Source organism: Alligator mississippiensis, chromosome 7, assembly GCF_030867095.1.
Source record: "Alligator mississippiensis isolate rAllMis1 chromosome 7, rAllMis1, whole genome shotgun sequence".
Taxonomy (NCBI): Eukaryota; Metazoa; Chordata; order Crocodylia; family Alligatoridae; genus Alligator; species Alligator mississippiensis.
Window position 1 is genome coordinate 23,094,108 of NC_081830.1, and position 20,445 is coordinate 23,114,552.

At 40.8% G+C, this 20,445-nt stretch overlaps 2 protein-coding genes across 4 annotated transcripts; both read right to left on the reverse strand.

The window, feature by feature from the left end:
* Positions 1 to 32: 32 nt before the first annotated feature.
* GNRH1 (gonadotropin releasing hormone 1) lies at positions 33 to 10,905 on the reverse strand. Of its 3 annotated transcripts, none has more exons than XM_019482452.2 (4): positions 10,818 to 10,905; positions 3,870 to 4,011; positions 3,182 to 3,280; positions 33 to 482 (listed from the first exon to the last, which is right to left on the reverse strand). In XM_019482452.2, the coding sequence occupies exons 2-4, from the start codon at positions 4,008 to 4,010 to the stop codon at positions 441 to 443; spliced, it is 282 nt and encodes a 93-aa protein (XP_019337997.1). In that variant the 5' UTR covers position 4,011; positions 10,818 to 10,905; the 3' UTR covers positions 33 to 440. The 3 variants fall into 3 exon arrangements, with proteins under 3 accessions (XP_019337997.1, XP_006276874.1, XP_014461938.1); XM_006276812.4 differs by lacking the exon at positions 10,818 to 10,905 and adding an exon at positions 5,909 to 6,925; XM_014606452.3 differs by lacking the exon at positions 10,818 to 10,905 and having other exon boundaries at positions 3,870 to 6,925.
* KCTD9 (potassium channel tetramerization domain containing 9) lies at positions 7,014 to 20,353 on the reverse strand. The gene is made up of 12 exons (XM_006276813.4): positions 20,249 to 20,353; positions 16,715 to 16,836; positions 15,267 to 15,310; positions 15,022 to 15,118; positions 14,172 to 14,230; positions 13,468 to 13,596; positions 12,702 to 12,769; positions 12,499 to 12,594; positions 11,894 to 12,043; positions 11,298 to 11,403; positions 10,818 to 10,951; positions 7,014 to 9,788 (listed from the first exon to the last, which is right to left on the reverse strand). Exons 1-12 carry the CDS (start codon positions 20,294 to 20,296, stop codon positions 9,672 to 9,674), a joined length of 1,170 nt encoding a protein of 389 aa, XP_006276875.1. The 5' UTR covers positions 20,297 to 20,353; the 3' UTR covers positions 7,014 to 9,671.
* Between the last annotated feature and the right edge of the window lie 92 nt (positions 20,354 to 20,445).

Genomic DNA, 20,445 nt, shown 5'->3' on the forward strand with positions numbered 1-20,445 from the left:
TGGACTGTTGACATGCAAAATGAAATTCCATGTTACTGAATAGCAGGTAGCCTTTTATTTGGTTTTTGTTTTATTTTTATTACAGTAGCATCCAGAGCCCACAGCCAAGAGCAGGGCCCCATTTTGCTAGGTGTTGTGAAACAAAAGCCAAGGTGAAGCAACTTATCCAGGATCGCAATGCAGGTCAGTGGCAGAGCCAGAAATAGAAGCCAGGTCTTGTGAGTGTCAATCCAGTCTCTCTTCATTGGCCTGTAGCATGATTCCTTTTGTGCAAAAGCCTAATATTCTATACTAAAGTATCTTCCAACATCAAAATGTGGCTTTTTTGTATTCGAACACATAGGCATGTGATGTAATCTAAGCAGAGGTTAGAACTCAGATTTAAAGCATTGCTTTGACGTGATTTTAATGGACCCTTTGTTCTGTTTGGCTTCATAGATTTAAGTCTTCTTTCGTCCAGCTTCTCCTTCAATCAGACTTGCCTGTAACACACATTGTGATTTTTTAAAATTTTTTTTTTTAAGAGGAAAAATAACTGGTTGGAATTTCAAGGCCAGGTTAAATAATAAAATATTCTACATGGAGGTCTTTGTCGGAAAGAGAATTAAAAAACTGCATAAATATGAACCAAGCTGATCTCTTTGCCACCTGCCTGGGTATCTGATACCATGGTATAATACAGCTTATGCTTTTATAATAGTGTCTTTCATCCCCAGGTGCGTGGCCAACCTCACATCTGGTAAATAGCTGAAATGCTAAAGTTTTTTGAACAGTGCATTGCAACAGCTATTTAGGAGAGGAAGCAAAGAACTTACTTGAAATATCTGTATGGAAAATGGCGCACATATTTAGCATTCTTTTGGCTCCCACCATTGTAGTATGTGAACAATGTATTTATCCTCACAACATCCTCTTCAGGTGATTGTTTTTTCTGTTTTACAGAGGCACTGAGGATCAGATTTGTCAAAACATTTAAGTATGACTAGATGCTGAAAGGAGCCTTGTTGATGTAACGTGATCTCTCACTGAAAATCTTTGGGGCCAAAATCATCTAAGATGAATGGAAAGTATATGGTGGACCATGAAATTGAATCAGGCTGTGTGATTCTCATGCCAACACCTCCTGCCCTTTCAGTCCACACTATGAATGTAGGACCCTTATGCTACAAACAGACGTTGCATTTGTTCTGGGGCAAAGTGCAGTCATTGAGATGTCCATGTCCATTTTCCTGGGACAAACCCTAAAAAAAATGCATGAGATAAAAAGGAAACACTAACAGTTTGTCCTGGGACATAGCAAAAGCATCTGAAGTGTTGTCCTGAGATTGCAACATTGAAACAATGGCAGGTTCACTAAACCCTGACTGGAAATGTATGTAATCGCCCATCCCGGGACTTTCCTGTTCCAGGACAAAAGCAGGCACACCTTGTCTTGGGACAAATGCAACATGTGCTCCTACCCTTAAGGATTAAATTCTGCTAAATGAAACGGACGGTCTGGAGAAATGTTAAGGATGAATTTGAATAGCAAGTGCTCTACCATCTCACCCTGAAAAAGTCCTTTTGGGAAGAAGATTCATAGAAGTCTGACCCCCTGTCCTGGGCAAGAGATAAAACCAGGCTCAAATGACCCCAGCCAGGTAGACTTCAAGCCTCCTCTTAGACCCCCAGGATAGGAGCCATCACCACTTCCCTTGGAAGTTGGTTCCAGATCCTAGCCACCCTGACTGTGAAGTAGTGCTTTCGGACGTCTCATCTAAACCTACTCTCCAACAATATGTGGCCATTATTCCTTGTTACCCCGGGGGGTGCTAGGGGTTGACTAAGCATAGTACAAGTACTTTCATAAGGTAGGCAACAGCCTGAAAGAACATGTCTTGTGGATACCTCCCTTTCTATTGGTGTTTGCACAGCATCCTTGTTGCAACTGCAGCAATTAGTAACCTGGAAAAGTTGCACTGGGAAGCATTTAATGTAGTTTTGATATCAGTAGGCACTAAAAACTAGGAAGAAAAGACAATACTGTGTGACATGGCCAGTGGTGGTTTATGGGCTAAAGAAAATGCAGCATATATGGTAGAAACAGGAGAGGAACCACAAGTTAATTAGAATGGCATCTGTTCTTCAGCCTCTGCATTAAAACACGTTTCAGTTTCTTATGTAAAATTACTAGCATTGTAATGTAATTTCTGATGGCAAACCTGAAAATCCAGTTAATAAGCCTTCAGGTGTGAGAGAGAAACAGTAGCCTCGTGAATGAGTAAGCGGCACTCAAATGAGTCACTCAACTGTATTTGGACAATTCCTAGGACTCTTTCAATGCCCCCAGTTAAGGCTCTTACAAGACAGAGTACTTCATACAAACATTTTGTTTGGACAGCAGTAATGCCCAGGTGCCTCCAGAACAAACCAGAATCCCATTGTAGTAGGTGTCATTTGAGCAAAAAATAAGGATGGTCTCTGTCCCAAAAAGCTTACATTGTACATGCTTTGAATGTGCAAGTTCCCTGCAGAGCTGTAGACAGGGCTTGAGTTGCTTGCTCTGTGAATTCCTAAACACTTCAACTTCCCAATGGTGTCTCCTCACCTAGATTTAGCTGTTTCTTCAGTGAATGGCAACACTTAGAAGGGGTAGAAGGCAAGACCAAAATTTTGAAGAAGGACAATTTTTAGGGGCAAAACGCACAACTTTTTTTTTTTTTCCAGAGCTGAGCACCTGCCTCATTTAGGGTGGCATTTGGCCATGTGAAAACTGAGGCACCCAAAAGCACTAGTTCTGTTTTAATGCTGTCAATATCAGTAAAGTACATTACTGCCTTCTGGCTCCTGCATGCTGCTCTGATCACTGAAGTTCTGTCATTAGTCTGGAGAAGCTACTGGATTATGCAGTATAAAGGCTGGGGGACCCTGGGAGTAGCAGCATCCATATGGCCTGATTCTTTAGCTGGTAGAGTTATTCTCTGATGTTAAATAGCTGTGAATGCTACCAAGGGTTGGGAGGAAGGTAACAATCACCTCACTTTGAATTTATCTCTGTAGGAGGAAGTCTTGGCACCAGTGGCACTTCCCAGAATGGTGGCATCCTCATCAATGGATGGGATTTCCCTAATGCTGTAGTAATTAAAAGGATTAATAAAACTCCCTCAAAAGTGATCCTTTGATAAATCAGTACTTGACTTACCAGAGCTTTCTTCAGATCACTGAGCTTGGAGGGCTGATGGGGGCCACTGCTGCATTCAAACTGCTGCATTTCTCCAAATTTTTCCATGTCGCTTGCCATCTAAATTGGGGAAAATGCGAGTCTCATGAAAAAAAAAATCTAAGGGATCAATGGTATAGCAGCACTGCAGTGCTAGCATTACAGCGTGGTTTTCAACTTCTGCAATTATTTTCATCTTTCTCACCTACTGCCTAGAGCCAGTGTCATCTGACTCTTGGTACAATAAATGAAAATGGCAATGTCAAAAATACCTTGATGCAAGTATTTAAGGAGGAAACTGCATGAATCAAAAGTTTAGGAAAAAGTTTAGCCTTTTGCTAGCTCTAGGTTTGAATCCCTTTTTCCAATGAATGGTTGCCATCAGATCTGTTACAGTATGACAGACACCTGTTTGACCTAGGGTCAAGTCAATGAGTGCTGCTCAGTAGCAGCAGACTGGAAGCTAAGCTGTTGATCTAGCAGAGAGGTTTAGAACTGATATAACCTGGAAGGTGCCACTGGCTCTGGTGTATCTCATCAGCAGACATAATATATTATTCTCCAGGGCTATCATCTGTCAGTAATACTAAATTCCTCTTTTAAAATTAATTAAGAAGCCACATAGCATAATGCACAACAAATGCTGGGCTATTTAAAATCAGGAACCTACCTGTTGGAATGACTCAACAACGTTTTCAGCATTCCTCTTTCCTCCTGGTTGCAAGCCATATGACCAATGCTGAGCCAAGCAGATATCCACAGACAGGATAAGCAGAAGGAGACTTACAAAGACCTTCCTAGTCTTCTGCATTCTGTCATAGAGCAAAATATAAGTGTAACCATGACAGCATACAGGCTTGAATAAAAATGGTGAATACTGTATTAAATCGAAGCATATAGTTTCTAATACACCAAGCCTTTTTTTAAAATGCCCTGTGGCCTCTCTCTGTCAGGTACCTAGAAACACTGAACAAGCAAAGCGTAATACATGTTCTGTTCAAGTACATTACCTGCTGGATGAATGATTCCACCCCTTCTTCTCTGGCAAATGTCCTGTGTATTGTGCCTGTCATCTTGCTTTTTTATATACATGCATTTCTAATCCCCCTAATACCAAAGTTTTCCCAGCAGGTGACTTAAGCAAATTCTCTCTTATGTGGACTGCAATTTTGTTCTTAAATCTGCTGTACGTACCAGAAGTAAAGCACATAATTAGAACACCTCTGGTGAAACTGTTAAATTCAGCTGACAGTTTTCACTAAAAGAACTGAAGGTCTTAATTTTAAGAGGCTCTGAATCGAATCAAGCTAACTGCTCTTTCCTGGGGAAAAATCCTCTTTTTCTTTCAATGCTCGTAGTTTGTTTGGGTTTTTTTGTAATAAAAAAAATATTCGGGGTGAATTTGGATTTCATGAGAGGCTTACAGCACTCTGTATACTGCAGCTGAAAGGTATAAGGGAAGTCATCTACTTGATGTTTGACTGTTGCCGTATGTCACACTGCAAGGAAACAGGGCCCTTAAGGACCAAAACAAGAGGCCAGACTCACGCAAGTATTCTGTACATTGAGTACACATTTGAAAATGTGGCCCAGTTTTTAAGTGCCTTGATATTCTTGGTTCTAAAGTAAAGTGTAAAGTATATCTAAATCAACCCAGTAGACTAACAAATATTCTAGGGTAAGTAAGCACTGTGTGAGAACTTCATCCGGTGGCATCTTGGTCCCTACCTGCAGTTCTTAGATGCCGCTGAAGTATACATAACAGTGATACTGTTATGCAATGGCCCTTGAATTAAAATGGCTTGTGGGCTACACATTAACCACTTGCAATGAGTTCAACTTGACTTGGCTCCTGATGGCTAGCTGAGCAGCCCTTTGACCCCAGAATCTCAAGTGTATGCTTAAGTGGTGAAATGTCTCCTCCCTCTTATTTACGTTCCCATTCACATACTCCTGTTGGATTAATGGAATAAAAAGTAATTTGATAAAGTTTAAAATATTTTGAGGATTTAGTTATTTTTGACATGCATTAAAGCAGGAAGAATTACTTTAATATCCCAGCAGGAAGGTTAGCACTTGACTCCTGCTGGCAGAATTAATCAAGCAGTGAAAATGTTTTAGTAAGAGAAATAATACCCAAAGGTAAATTGTCACATAGGAAAAGGAGATGTGTACATAAGAAGGTACTCTAATTTCTGTATTGGAAAATGGTGCCTTTTAAGGCAATTTTCTTCCCAGATCAGCAGCCTAAGTACATTCAGGACCCTTTAAAGAAGATTAAGTGAAGATTTTGTTCATCCTGCTGGAAATGCTTAACAAGGGGAAAGGACCTGCTCAACAGGTAATTGGGCCCATCAGTAAAGGGCTTCTGAATGTTGTATATGAAGATTCATGGACTAGTCCCATGGCTCAGCTATAGCTTACTTTTCAGCATCTCCCCACAGCCCTTCTGCTGCTGATGGTCATCTTTGTGACTCAGAGATAAACCTAAACTGGGTATGATAAAAACCATAAAATAGCATGCACCAAATAAGATTTGTTCGAATGTCCCTTTGCCTGCTTCCTGAGAGGAGCTACAAGCATCGGAAAAGAGTGCAAAGAAACAGGGAGGTTAAGCAGAGGATAATCATACAGCTGTTTTCGTTTTAGGATATGCTTAGCAGAGCACCACACATATTTTACAGCCCTATGTAATGGAAACTCACTTACTGTGCTCAGCTTTTGGCAAAGGCAGAGTCCAAATGGAATGGTTTTAGAGAGATGCAGAGTTAAGATGTAGTTTTCTCCAACATTTGGGAGCGTTTAGATCTGGTCCATCAGAGAAAAGGGGTCAGTTATATGCTATCACAAATCAGAGGCAGTCAGAGCTGAGGTTTTGAGCAGATACAGAAACTAACTTTCAGATCTTGGAAAGTGTATTTAAGAGCAGAATTTTTTTCAGAAGAGGTCACCTCTAGGCACCCATGCAGAAGTGGCCAGATGTTGAACAGCAGGTTCTACTGGTTTTAGCGAGAGCTACTGATAATCCTTTGTCTTTCATTAGGTGGCAGCAGTTTCCCTACTGGAAGAGTGATCTTTCTTCCATTAGGCTCATTGTTATAGTAAGTCCAAGCCTATTGTAAACTGTTCCTTGCTTGTAAACAGCAAGAATACCCAGCAGTGATTGGCCACTGGAAGCACATTTTTTAGAAACGGCATTATTAGATATGAAAAATATAAAGCAAAGTTGGACAGAACACTGGCTAGGTAATTGCCAAGAGATTAAACTTGTTTATAGATAACCCATGCTGGTAATCTGAACTGTGGAAAGAGAACTTCAGGCTATGCAGCATATGCTTCTATGGGGTCCTCTTCTGCACTTACTGACACTAAATTCAAGACTTCCTATTGAGCAAAGATGGAAAGGTATAAAAGCATTCAAAACCAACTATGTATAAACAAGTTAGAGAGAAACTCAGACACTACCAAGGAGAGGTGGCAAGATTAAGTGCTGAAATTCTCTCAAATAACTGGATGAATGAGAGGGGGTGGTGGCAGCTGACACAATCAGCGTATAATTTTTTCTATGATAGACAATGCTGTAGAGGTTTAAAAACAAAAATGAACAAACGAAAAACAACCCTTCAAACCTTTAATGCTAGTCTGCTCCCCATGTGTGGATGCTTAACTGTTTCAAAGCAAAATACCTGCTCCTCCCCACTGTGAAAGGAAAAGGCAGATTCTTAAAGTGAAACTGCCCATGGAACAAGGGTCAGGGCATTCCCTGGCTTTGTATTTTTACATCCTTAATTTAAAAACAAAACAACAAGACTGATTGTTGCCATTTTACACATTTATTAATTCAGCTTATATTTGGTTGAAGCCTGCTGTTTCCAAATAAGCCACTTTGGGCTGTTCCTTCAGTCTTGTCACTCAGCTGTGAGTGAACAATGCCTTATGTTGTGATTATTCAAAAACATGCACCATGAAAGTTTAAATATAATTTATACACACTGATTATGAAAATAGATTTCTCCCATACAATATTCTACCTCTGCCTGCTACAAAATAAGACAATGAAAAATAATTAATTTAATTTAATAATTTCTGCAGCCATAAGAATCATTCTCGTTCCAAGTCATGCTTACTGCTCCCCTGAGGAAGGCAATGACTTGAGAGAGGAAATGAACCTGTGACGATAACATAACTTTTACTACGGAGATACAAATCCGTTGCAAAGACACAGTGTTGCCCTAGATCTGGATGAAGAAGTTCTGGCAAGCTACAGACTTGCTTTTGATCCAACTCACTGGATGACCTTGAGCCCCAGGAAGTCATGTGTCATGCTCTAGTCAACCTAACTTGTAAACAAGGTTAAACTCTTTTAGACTTCTCCCAAGAGGTCATGAACCCAGAGCCAGTCTCTTCCACAACAATAAATGACAATGCGCTTCTGCTGTAACTGTTAAGACCGCACCACTTTCCCTGGAGAGAGGGCAGTAAATAAACTACACTCCCATAACTAAAAAGGCAACACACCTACATGATAGTGGAAATTAAGATTGCCACTACCCATTGTCACGTTTTGTTGGTTATGATACAGTTGCTTTTATCTCCCAGTAAGATTCACGTTTCTTTTGATCTATACTGGTTTCAACTTTGGAGTACTTTAAGTTAGTAAACGTGAGGTAAGTGTTTTTGCTGCACCAACCTTTATTTGGTATAGTTTCTTCATGTGCTTGTTTCAATGTGTACAAAGTCAACCTAGCTACTGATTGATAGGACAATGGAAACATCTTATCAAATGAAGCCAGCAGACTCCTTCTCTACGACTTTCTGCACTGCAGAAACTAGGGCTGTGCAAAGCTTTGGGTGCTGATTTAGATTTGGAGGAGATTCGGCCCGATTCAGTGGCCGAATCTCCAAATCCAAATTGAATTGGGAGACCAATGAAAAAGTCTCTACTCAACAGCTACTGCCAGGCAGGGGGGTGATTCCCTGCTGCCCCCCATAGTCCCCTGCCACATGGGGGGGGGGGGCCTCTGCCACGAGCCTCCCAAACCCTGCCTGCTCTCCCAGCCCACCCCAGCTCCCAGCTCCCAGTTCTTAAAAAAAAAAAAAAAAGCCCCAGCTCACTGGCTGCTGCAGTGGCCTCAGGGCTTCTAGTAGAGCCCTCCCCCTCAGCCTCCCTGCAGGGCAGTGGGGATTGCCCCTCTGCTTGACAGCAAGGGGAGGTGGGGGGGTTCGGTTTCTAAGCTGGGAGGCTGGAGCCAGGCGGGTCAGCCATTGACGGGGCTGGGAGAGCGGGTGGGAGGGATGGGCTGCTTTGGCTGCAGCCAAATCTCCTAATCAGACTCTAAGCGAATACTAGCCGCTTTGCACAGGCCTAGCAGAATCTCTATATATTCCTATGTAATCACAAGTGGGACTGGAAAGGGGTTTTGCACATTGTACCGGTTCAGAGCTCTTATCCATGCTTCTGTCATACAAGAAAACTTGCATAATGTGTGTTCAGGTGCAAGAGTTGCCATTCCTTTTGTCTACTGGAGAAGTCAAGAAGCCATGCAGAAATGTAGTGCCTAATGCCTCTTTTGGTGAAGGGGATGGATTTTCTCTCTCTTCTAATTCTGTTCCCCACAGAATGCATGGGCACTCAGATTCAATATAGGAAAGGATTATGTACCCAGGGGGTTTATGCCTGTCAACTTGAATAGTGCAATTTTACACTGAGGAGATTAAATAAATAGGTTGTATTGAAATATGCACACTTAAGATGCTCATAATAATAGCAGCACTCCACTCTGAATTTCTTTGCCATTCTCTTCACTAGAAAAGGTTTCCACTGCCTATTTTTGTAGTTGATCAAGCAATTGTATATCCACAATCAAACTACTAAAAGGCAGCATGCTACCTGTGATGACTTAAAAAAAAAAAAAAAGGCTGTGTACTCCCCCTCCCCCTTTTAAAAAAGTACCTGAAAAAATGTTCTGTGGGCTTTGTTCCCAACACATTCATCATTCAATATATTGTGCATGGACACAGGAACTAACTGCAGACACACTAATGCTAGTTGTAAACCTGACCTTTTTGCTACTGTACATGAATTTAATATTTTATATACTCGTATGTAGCTACAGATTTAACAAATAACAGATTGCATATATTGTGCTTTTATAAGTTAAAATCCTTAACATCTATTCTGAATTGAGGTGATGATAAAAAATGCTTTAAAAAAATCTGTCTCTAAAGCCAAACCATTTCCCCTGCTCTATTCAAAAAGGCAGCGATAGGGGTAGATGTTGCTGCTAATAAATAAAAAGTTCCTCCCAAAAAGAAGAAAAACAACAAATTCTCTGTAGGCACTACTGAATATAAGTTACATAATAAAATATGATTTCAAGACTAGTAAGGAGAGTGGGTGGAGAAAGAAAGTCTAAGTGTTTCACTTTTCTTTCTGGTCAGCCAGTTTCCTTCCCATCAGCTCTTCCTGGTCCTATCTGACACTCTGAGACATATGTAAAGGTGTCAGCATCTCTTCAAAGATAGCTCCTTTTACGTTAGATCCTCTCAAGTTAGCTTCTTGTAGATCACACCCTGAAAGATCACAATTCTAAAGAGTACAGAGAAATGTCACTTATTAGTTTAAATGTACACAGAAATCATTCCTTAAGAGCTTGAGCCAATATAAATAGTGCTGGCTACTTATACAGAAAGACAGAATGCTTTGTACAGGGTCAGGCAATTATGTCTGGCAGAAGGCTGCTTACTGAGTTTTGGCAAGCCATTGAGGGCCACATGACAGGCAGCCAGGGGCAGATAAATATTAATTTTCTAATTTTTTAGCGGCCCCGCTGGCCGGGTAGAATGGCCTGGCAGGCCGCATCCAACCCGCGGGCCACGTGTTGCTCACCCCTGGCTTAGTACAAGCTAGAGTTGCTTGAACACTAAGGTATCAGCCTAAATTTAAGCTTTTTTGCCATTCCTGGTGAGATTTCCAAAGCACGTCCAGTCATTTTTATAAGGAGGAATCTGAAGTTGCAGTTTGCACTTCAAAATGCATTAACTTCCACTCGGTGAGATGAAGTTATATCTCAATCCTAGATAGAAGGCATAATACTGAGATTCCACCATTTATAAATCGAGGGGCATACAGGGGTAACGGCTGGGAACAAACAATGCTGTTAGTTGCTAACAACAGACAGGTCCATAGCTCTTTATTGTGTTTTAGCCTACTAACTGACAGCAAGGAGGACTGCAAGTTTTGCCTTATCCTGTTTTCAGTGAAGTCAGCAGCAAAACTCCATCTAACTTCAAGTGATAAAGCAATTTCTTTGCATGTTCAGATCTTTGCAAGAGGCTACCCATTGGTAGGGCAATTTTTTTTGCCTGCTACCAAAGGAGCTTGAAAAATAAAGTGTCATGTCAGAAATAATGGGGCAGGAGTTAAGGATTTAGAATGTGAGAAACTGATTTTTGGAACAATAAGAATACTGAAAAACCGATATCTATTCAATGCAAGTGTTGTCTCTGATTTAAAATATACTTGGAGATGTTTCATTTAGTTCTATAATTCCTTGGCTGAAAAGGAATTAAGGCTGCTAATAACCCCTTTATTTACTGTATTTAAAGCACTACTTACCTCCAAGTCAGTTCCTGCCAGAGTTGCTCCTCGGAGGTTACAGTTTTTTAGCTTTGCATTTTTCAGCGTTGCTACTCTTAAATTAATTCCTGTCATCTGGCTTCCTTCCATGTCCACACCTTTCAGGTTAGCACCTAGGATATACAAACAGTAAGGAAATGAAGAGACAGTTGTGCTTGATGTTCACATGGCCATCCCTCTGCATAAGTCTTTATTAGTCTTGGGTCCTTTGGGATGTGGCCAGAAATACCTAACAAACCAACAGGAGAACTGATAACAAAACTCAGTAGCTCTGGACTTGTAGGTTAATTATTTAGCCACAGCATCTCCTCTCAGAGTATCTGTTGCACAAAGGAAGGCTAAAACTGTCCTGAACTTAGATTTAATCATTTATTGTACTTACAAAAAAGCCACAGAAGTCCTTGTCCTTTGTGACTAGTGCAAGGAGTACAGAGCAGGGAAAATTACTGTTTATATTACCTTCCAGGTTAGCTTTAAGGCCTGAAGGATCTTCAAAGTTGCATCCTTTTAGTGATGCTCCTTCTGCATTGGAACAAAGCATCTTTACACCTTGAAGGTTTGCACACTGGCAAAAACAGATGTATATACTATCAGTAAGGCACCAGTGGAAGTCAAACAGTGCAAAAGACAAGCAGTAACAGTTTGTTTGTATTAGATCATCACTGTGCCCTTCTGGCACAGAAGATGCTGCATCTCTGAGGACTAAAATTTTACCACCATTTTTTCACCAACCTCTGGAGATCACAAATATAGTCCACCATAGTTCTCTGAACAGCCACCCACCAAAGGCAAGCTCAAGTCCAAACACTTAAGCCAGTACTCCTATAGGAAATTATTTGGGGAGTAAAATAAACTTGGATGACCTTTAAATTTTGTAATTCCAAGCCTAGCAAGATAATACAGGAAGGCCTAATGTAAACTAAGTAATGAAATCGTAGGTATGTCGGTGTCTTCAAAAAGGTTTTTAAAAAATAATAATGAATAATCTGTACATTATAATTATTCCTCTTCCCAAGTAAGGAAGAGATCAGTCTTTTCAACAAAGCAACTCTTACATCAAGCACTGATCCAGAGAGGTCAGCTCGCTCCAGATTTGCGCAGCATAGGTTGGCATGTGCTAGGTTGCAGCGGCTTAAGTTAGCCATCTTGAAATTTATGTACCGAAGATCTAGACGGGAAAGATCTGCTCCACTGAAATTTAGACCCTGAAAAAAAGTTATGATAGCTGAAGTTGTATTATACTTAACTCCAGGTCTTCAGAAATGTTTTCAAAAGATGAATTTAGGGGCTCAAAACTCTACAGGCAGGCAATGTAACAAGTCTTTTCTGCTGTTAAGGCATCCAAAGAAAAAAAACCTGAAATGCCTGACATCATGCGTTGGCCTGTTTCACATTTAGCTACAAAACATTTTTAAGTGAATGACTGCTCCTTGAAACTTTCAACCTAGAGCAATGCAAGACTGAGCAGAGGGACTTTCTCCTGCACGCTTGGTTTTGACATCATGTTGTTCTGCTATATCTTGAAATTGAGACCTTCTGTCATTTAAAAAAAAAAAAAATGTAAATGAAGGAGGAATAAAACCACACATGACTGATGTCACATGAGATTGCAGAGTATTTTGTTGTTGGATAGTTCAAAGCAAGGTTTGGATTTTAATACCTGACAACGCAGCTCAGACTTGGTTGGGGTTGCCAGCAAAAACCGGACAAATTCCTTTCGTGATATAGGAGAATGGTCCTCTGCTGGCTGTGAATTCTGTTGAGAGTTTTATCAAAGATGAAAAATCAACATTGATGGAGCTAAAAATTAATATAGCTGAGAGAAACAGGACATTTGCAGTCCAATACAGAAGTCAGAATTACCTTAATAGCTACTTCTAGATGTTCAATCAGTGAATCAATACCAAAAAACCTGGCTTCTTCCAAAACACCTAGCAAAAAAAAGTTACATATTGTTTAAGAGAGTGCTCAACCTTACAGGGAACCAAATTCCCTCCTTTACTTGAGGATAAGGGAGCTTAAGACATCTCAAAAAAAATGTGCCCAAGCACTTTGTTCAATCTGCCCCTCCCCTGTCTGGGAGGAATATAAATTCATAATGTTCTCATTTCACCTTTTAACTGTACATGCTAGGATCTCTCAGGAAGATAGGTAGATCAGTTGTTCAGTTTCATGCACTCCTTGTAAACTGTTTTTGATCCAAAACAACTGTCAACCACATATAGTACATTAGATGTAATTGGGGGGTAAAGGAAAGGAGAGATTACTCATGGTTAAAAAAGGAAAAGTAACCCTGTAGTTTAGGAAAGGTGTGTTTCCAATACAGGCCATGTTCCTTTACACAAGAGACATCAAGACTTGGTAAATGAAGGTTCAGGAATCAAATCCAGAATACAGTTGCACATGAGGGAGTATCTTTCCAACCCTTAATCTGAGTGGGTTGGAACACTTTAGTCTTATTAAAATTAAATCTGTGGAACTGACTTTATCAATAACAAATGTACCACAGCTAAAGGATACAAACCCCCAAATGTGTGCACGCAGTTTCTACCAACTTAAGTGGATTTACCTGGGAACAGAGTTCAACTTAAAATTAATAAGTTACTGAAATATCACAGATAATGCATACCTAGTAAATTAATGCCATCATTTACAATGAGCTGTCCATGACGCAAATAGTTCAGAATTGGTTCAAAATACTCTGGACTGCGGTCAATTAGGAATGCTCCTCTGTGATCCTTCTTATTTCCCCAGGCATCTGTTTCCACAAAATAATCTATCATTAAATTTGATATGTAAATAAAATGCATATTCAGATTACCACTACCATAAAGTAAGCATCACACTGCCCAAATAGATTAGGTGGAGTTAGATATCTATTTTAAAGGGACACAATTTGGAAAACCATACTTTAAGCTCACATTCTTCTTGTGGTATGGAACCAGTGTTTTATGGTAATGCCAAAACCTTTAAGTTAAATGAGAATTCACAAAAGCAGTATTTGACTGCTTTAGAGTACCTGTTCCAGGAAAAAGAAAAGATCTATCCTCTACTGGGTTGACACACTGACGTTGTTACCTAATAAACAACTGCTAAACCTGAGCAAGTTGTAACCAAAAATAGTGTTCATAATTAACATTATGTACTACTTTTTCAAGATATCATGCAAATATTAGACATAAATGGCATAAAAAGGAAAGTGTGAAACCAGAGCTTAGAAAGCTTTAACTTTATTTTCTAAGCAACTGATGACCAGCTGAAATTTTATCCTAACAGTATCTTTGCTATTTGCTTGAAAGAAGAAGCAGTGGTGGAAGGGAAGCATATACTAACCTTTATCTCTAAACATATGGGCCAGCATACTTTCAGGTTCTTTATTAACTAAAGTGCTCCTACAGAATAAGAAATAGGTCAGTTTAATCTGTACAAAAAAATGACCTCAGAGGAACATCACAATCATTACGTACAAGACTTTTCTGTGTACTTACAGTTCCACAAGTAGAAGATATGTATACATAATATGGTAACTTACAGGACCGCACAGTAAATATATCTGGCATTATACTGTCAGGACATGGTGAGAGAATTGTGTAAGCGTCTTGCTAAGGCTCCAGAAGGCATTAGTTTGTACAGTCACTATGGACTTACGCTGAAGGCTGCCCCCATCACCTAGCTCTGAATGGGTATCCAGTCATTTAGGTGGGAAGTCAAAAGGTAACTGGATGCAATGCTAGTCAAGTCCCCTTCAGTAGCTGTTAGCTACTGAAACTAGCATGTCTTACCCATGCTAGTCCAGGAACCATTTGGCTTGGATAGACCCACCGCTGTTTTTTTTATTTGTTTTTTTTTTTCGTTCAAGTTAGTTGAGAGTTTATTCCAAAGACCCTTTAAAAGCAGAGCATGCATTTGATTAACTGAAATACTGTAGAGATTACTCCATGTATTTTCAGTTTTCTATCCATTTCTAATAATCTCTGAAAACTACTTAAGAACTAAGCTGGTGCAATTAATGCTACAAAAAGCTAAATAGTAAAAAGTTCTGACCCTCCATAAAACAGATTTTTTTCCACTCCTGGAAAAATTTAAAATCTGAAGTTTCAGCAATTGAACTTAGTTACTGTTTATGTCAGAGTTACTATCTAAAGTCCTTTTAAAACAAAAGGGTAACTAGTTACATCCTCACCGTGTGGTTGTAAAATATCGCCCTCCGACATTTAACGTTAACCAATCTGTGTGTGCTCCTGTTCGTTCTTCGTGAGGTTTTGCATCTGTCTGAGGATCTACATAGATGAAGTACAAAATAAGTGATTCTTAGTATAGCCATGTAATATTTCTGAACCCCTGTATCGTAAGCACTTCTTTAGAAAACTGCACACTAGATTTTCAGACTTACTTCAGATCTCCATTTTTCATAACGCAGACACTTACCAATAAATGGTCCCCCTTCACAAACAAACAAAACGTCATCATCCCTGGGGAGGGAAAGGACAAATTAAGCATGCATTTTGAATGCCAGTCACTCATTCAGGCTTAGCCTGAAATCTATCATTTTCAGATAATAGCAAATGATTATTATTTACTTTGAAAAGAACTCTGATTTTATTTAGCTAACGGTGAGACTCCTAATTTACACTAGTGTGGGCAAGTTCAAGACTCATGTTCTCTGGTCTTAAATAGTTCATTTCAGGATGTTAGCTGTACTTCCTGTAAAGCACAGAGTAGCTAAACTCTCTTTTATCAAGACTATGTAGGCTTGTATTTACTAAACTAACTAATCCTCCATTGGCAACGCATGGCAGGGGCATACATGAGGGGGCACGTGTGCCCTACAAATTTCTGTGCTGATGGCAGGGTTCAGGCATGGGGCTGCAGCCTGGCTAGAGCCAGTGTCCAGTAGTGGCAGCAGCATAGAGTTGTGTCCCCCCACTGGCAGCACTTGTGCAACCCATGCAATCCTCACTCAAGTATTAACCCACTGGCCAGGTATAAGAGTTACAAGATAAAACCATGCATAAGCTCTGGGATCCCTTTGGAATCCACATTTCCTCTGAATAATTCAGATAGGGTTTAAATGTCATAAAATGCACCTTATTCAGGTAGCTTAAATTTTTCTCAGTCAAGAAATTGATTACAAGAACATTTTTATTTAAGCAAATTGAAGTGTAGTGTTCTCTTCATACAAAGATGTAACTAAGAGACCTAAGAGATCCAGGGCACAAAATAATTGCCAGAAAGGGTCAGAAAGACATCAGTCATACAGTACTGTGCAATTTATCAAGCGCACTGGTAGGACAGGATTTGCTTTCTTCTAATGTGTTAGATACTGACAACTGTTGGAGACATAAATACAAAATACCCCATTTACATGCGCATCAGGTAACTGCATCGTTTACCTAACTGCATAACATGATGCCAGTCCCAATATTTATGCGTACTGATTATGCTTTAACAGTGGTTATCTGCATATTAGTTAAGTGCACAGAGCTCTTCAACCCAACTGTCTACTTTGGGATGCAATTCAATTCTAACTGCAAAATTTGTGAATCTGATTGGGAATCATCATTTTCACGGCTTCTGAAATTGCCCTGAACTGAATAGGTTCTGTCCATTTCTATTAGACACACAAAGCTTCTGGGAAATATGCAGTTAACCCAAGCTGGCTACCTTGTTCTGGGTAAAATCACCACCTTTGTTCACAACCAAAGGTATGCACTTAGTTTGCTAAGGTGTAATATGATCCAGGAAGGATGTGCTCAATATCCTGATCAGTATCTGCACAGACTGATCTTCAGAGGGTTTCTGTAGCACTTCCCTGGAATATTTAGACAGATCTGTCTTGTCTTCAGTCAAGTTAGCTTGTATTTGGAAAACATTACCTAATCAAAGCGATGTCATCAATGAGTCCACCTTTTCCATTGTACACACTGGTTGCTTTAATTCCAAGTTTATTACTCGCCACAGACAGCAAGTCTGATAAAGTCCCATAAACAGCCACAACCTATAAAACAGAAGGCATATTGTTTAGTATCAGTTTAGATACCAAGCGTGGATAGGTCCTCTAGTCCCTTTTAAATCCAAAGGGCAAAAAGGCTATCTATAGGTTGTCCCATATGGGTGTTTTGGAATAGTCACACACACTTTATTAAGAAGCAATTTGAGTTTTAGAAAAAAACTGTTAAGATACCCTGAATTCAGTCTCTGTCCAACAGCTCCTAACAATGTTACAAAAAAATTCTTAAAAAAAGAAAGAAAAACCAAGTAACCACCCAAAGGAAAAAATGCCTCCAAATACCCAACTGTTTGTAGGTGAGAACACAGTAAGTGTTATGCCAGATCAAGCCAGCAGTGCATCTCACTTGTTCTCTGGAAATTGCTGGTACCAAATGCCTGCGAGGAAAACTGAACTGAAACCCTGGAGAGGCATTTTAAGCAACCTACCCAGAGTGTCTTCCTAAAATCCCAGTGAAAAGGGGATGCCTTAAAAAGCCTGAGGCTTTGCATACCTTAAAGATATGTTCCCAATTTAAATGAATTAGGGATTGGGAATAGGAGACCTAAATAAAGTGATAAGGATGACTGGAAGTCCTGCCTTGGGCTCTATGTTTTCCCTCACAAATAATTTCTGTACTTCTATTTGTCATGTCTACAATATGGGAAGAATTACTTTCCTACCTCTCCAGAACGCGTTGCTATTTACGATTTGTGCAACGCTCTGATCATGTGAATTGTTATACTTGCCAAGATTTTTGGAAATCCAGGGTATAGTTACACAAATGAAATACTTGTTGTTGCTCAAGTTCTTTTAATTTTGATTTGTTTTTGCTAAATTACTCTGCATATTCTGAAGCCAGCCATCACAAAAAAACCCAACACAATTATTGAGGTAGCCCTCACCAATAAGCACACCAACTGCATCCAGCATACATTTTATGATTTTGGCAGACATACTACATTTAAAAAACCTTGAGGAAACCACAATGATCCAATTTTCTCCCTATTTCAAGTATTTACACAGGTGGTGCTATTGTTAACAAATCCTAGCAACAGCATCAAATAGTGGAAAAGGAATCAAGAACCTTAGAGGCATTTGACTATTACAACTATTATAGCTGAAGGGTTTTTTTCATTGTCCACCCCACTGCCCCAGCACACTCTCCAAGGCAAGGAGCAATTCTATTGCAAGCAGAACAGCCTTAATTTCAAGCCATTGAATTATCTACGGTTTAATCACCATACTGACAAATTTTACTAGACACAGTGAGGGGAAAAGGGACAGAAAACTGTCCAAAGTTTGGGAAGGTCTATGATACATTTCATAGTCTCTGGACCCAGACCATAAAAAGCCACCCTAATAATAACATGATAGAGGACAAGTACAGTATTTAAGGGTGAGGATAGGAAGTAAATCATTAATGCAGTGTAAAAACACAGGACTTGGAAGTCCTGTGCCCAAGTCCAGTCCCCTATGTTTACAAGCAACCATTTGTTTAAAAGGTTTCAGTGGAGAGGCAAAAAAATGAATGACCTGCATTAGACTTTTTCATTCATATGTTAAAAATAAGGAGATGTAAAGACTGCTGCTGAAAGAATGAGTATTGGATGCATGGCACTATATATAGAAGCCCTTCTTGTTGTAATATCCCCTTATCAGCCAGTTTATCCAAGGCTAGTAGGGTTCCATGGGAAAGCAAAACATTTCATTCATTTTTCCCACCGAACCAGGGCTACTGTGAGCTGGAAGGTGAGTAAGGGTTTCCAGTGCATGACAAGCCAAAAATCAGCCCCAGTGTAAATGAGCTGTTGAAGCTGAATGACTTGCTTCTTTACAGCAGGATTCGATTTGCTTCATTGACAACAGCAGTGAAAGAATAACTAGTCCTGGCAAATGTATTATGTAGCAACTGTTTTACAGTGAAACACTACTTATTTGCTTAGTTTCAGGCCTTTTTAAAAATCCTTTCTATTTCTACAATTAAAGACTAAAATGATGCTCATGTTCATTACAGAAATCAAGCAATACGGGTCCAAGGAGGACAGCAAAGAGGGATCACATTCAGTTAAGATACCTATTGGTTAATAGGTATGCAGTGACTGAGCCATTCTCCCCGTGTTCAATTTCAGACTCATGTTCAATATAGCCTTAGATGGCTATTTGGTGCAAAAATACCCACAAACAGTCTGTAGACTTCAACTGACACGTATGCCACGGTTGCCTAGATTGAGCAGGACCTGTATTTAGTGAGTGTGACGGTGACTAACTTCACTGAAATGCAACTCGGGCAAGAAGTTTTTAGCACCATTTTTTGAAGTCTTTTCTCCCTCTCACCTGCATACATCCTCTCAAGTTAAAAGGTCAGCATATAACATTACGTACGCTGCTGACTCATGTGCTCTATCCTACTCCCACTAATGCCAGTGAAAGTTACAGACTTACAGGGTAGCAAAAATACACTGTAATAAAGATGACCAGTAAAGGGTGGGATGGGATCTCCTCAAATCTTTTATCAGTCTATGTGTGCTTGATTAAAACTACTGAATCCTTCATCCAGACAACAAACATACAGATGGGCGTTAGTGCAAGCTTGTCCAAGTCTGTCCTGCCCCTGCGTTTTAAATGAAAGCGTAGGTCCGTCTCAATCCATATGACAAAACCCAGGGAATACACAGTGCAGAGTGGTGCCCATTACACAAGAGATACCAGAAGAGACAGAAATGCTAATATTTCCTTAGTGAGACGCACCCAACTTTCAGCAAGCAAGCCACTCTAGTAAGAAGGAAAAAGAGTAACTTTTTTTTAAATGATTGCATTAAAATATAAAGATTTGCACTTCCTTTCTATTCAGAAGAAAAGCGGGAGTGTCATGGAGACAGGAAACAAGAAAAGCAAGGGCCTGGGTTGTCGGGGCAGACTGAAAGCGCCTTCCCGCTCTCTGCTGTGAGAGACATGGGTACAGGATCCGGACACGGACACTTCGCTGTTTTTTTGTCATGAAGTTTAATGGCTGGGTGAGGGTCGCAACAGCTGTACCAGGGGAGACATCTGACCACAGATGTGATAGATTAGGACCAGCCCCGCCCCCAGGCCGAGTAAAGGCCACTTTTTCTCTTTTCAGGGCGCACCGAAGCTCCTGCCACGCAGCCCAGCAGTGTGTGCAAGGCCCTGGCGCCCGCTCCCTGCCTTCCCGCTCCTGCCACCGGTAACCTGCCCAGCTGCTCCGGACCGGTGCGGCCCGCGGCTCCGTGCAGTGGTAGGAGCCCGCAGGCCGCGGGTGTGGGTGTGCCCGCTCCATGCACTCTGCCACCGGGCGTCCCCCGCCCGACCCCGCCGCGCCCTCGAACTTCACCCCCGCCCCGCTCCGCCCGCGCCCGCCCGCCGCGATTCGCAGCACGTCTGTGCGCTCCGCCCCCACCTTCCCGTTCCTGGGGCTGCCATTGACGAACAGGGTCACCCTCCGCATGCTCCCGACGCCGTCGCCGCTCCTCACCCGGAAGTTGGGCTCTGTGACTGGCAGCGCCGGGAAGGCATCCAAGCCCTAGCTTCCCGGCCGCGTTGTCCAATAGGAACTAGGGAAGGGCGGGACCATTGTTGCTAGGACCAGGGTTTCGC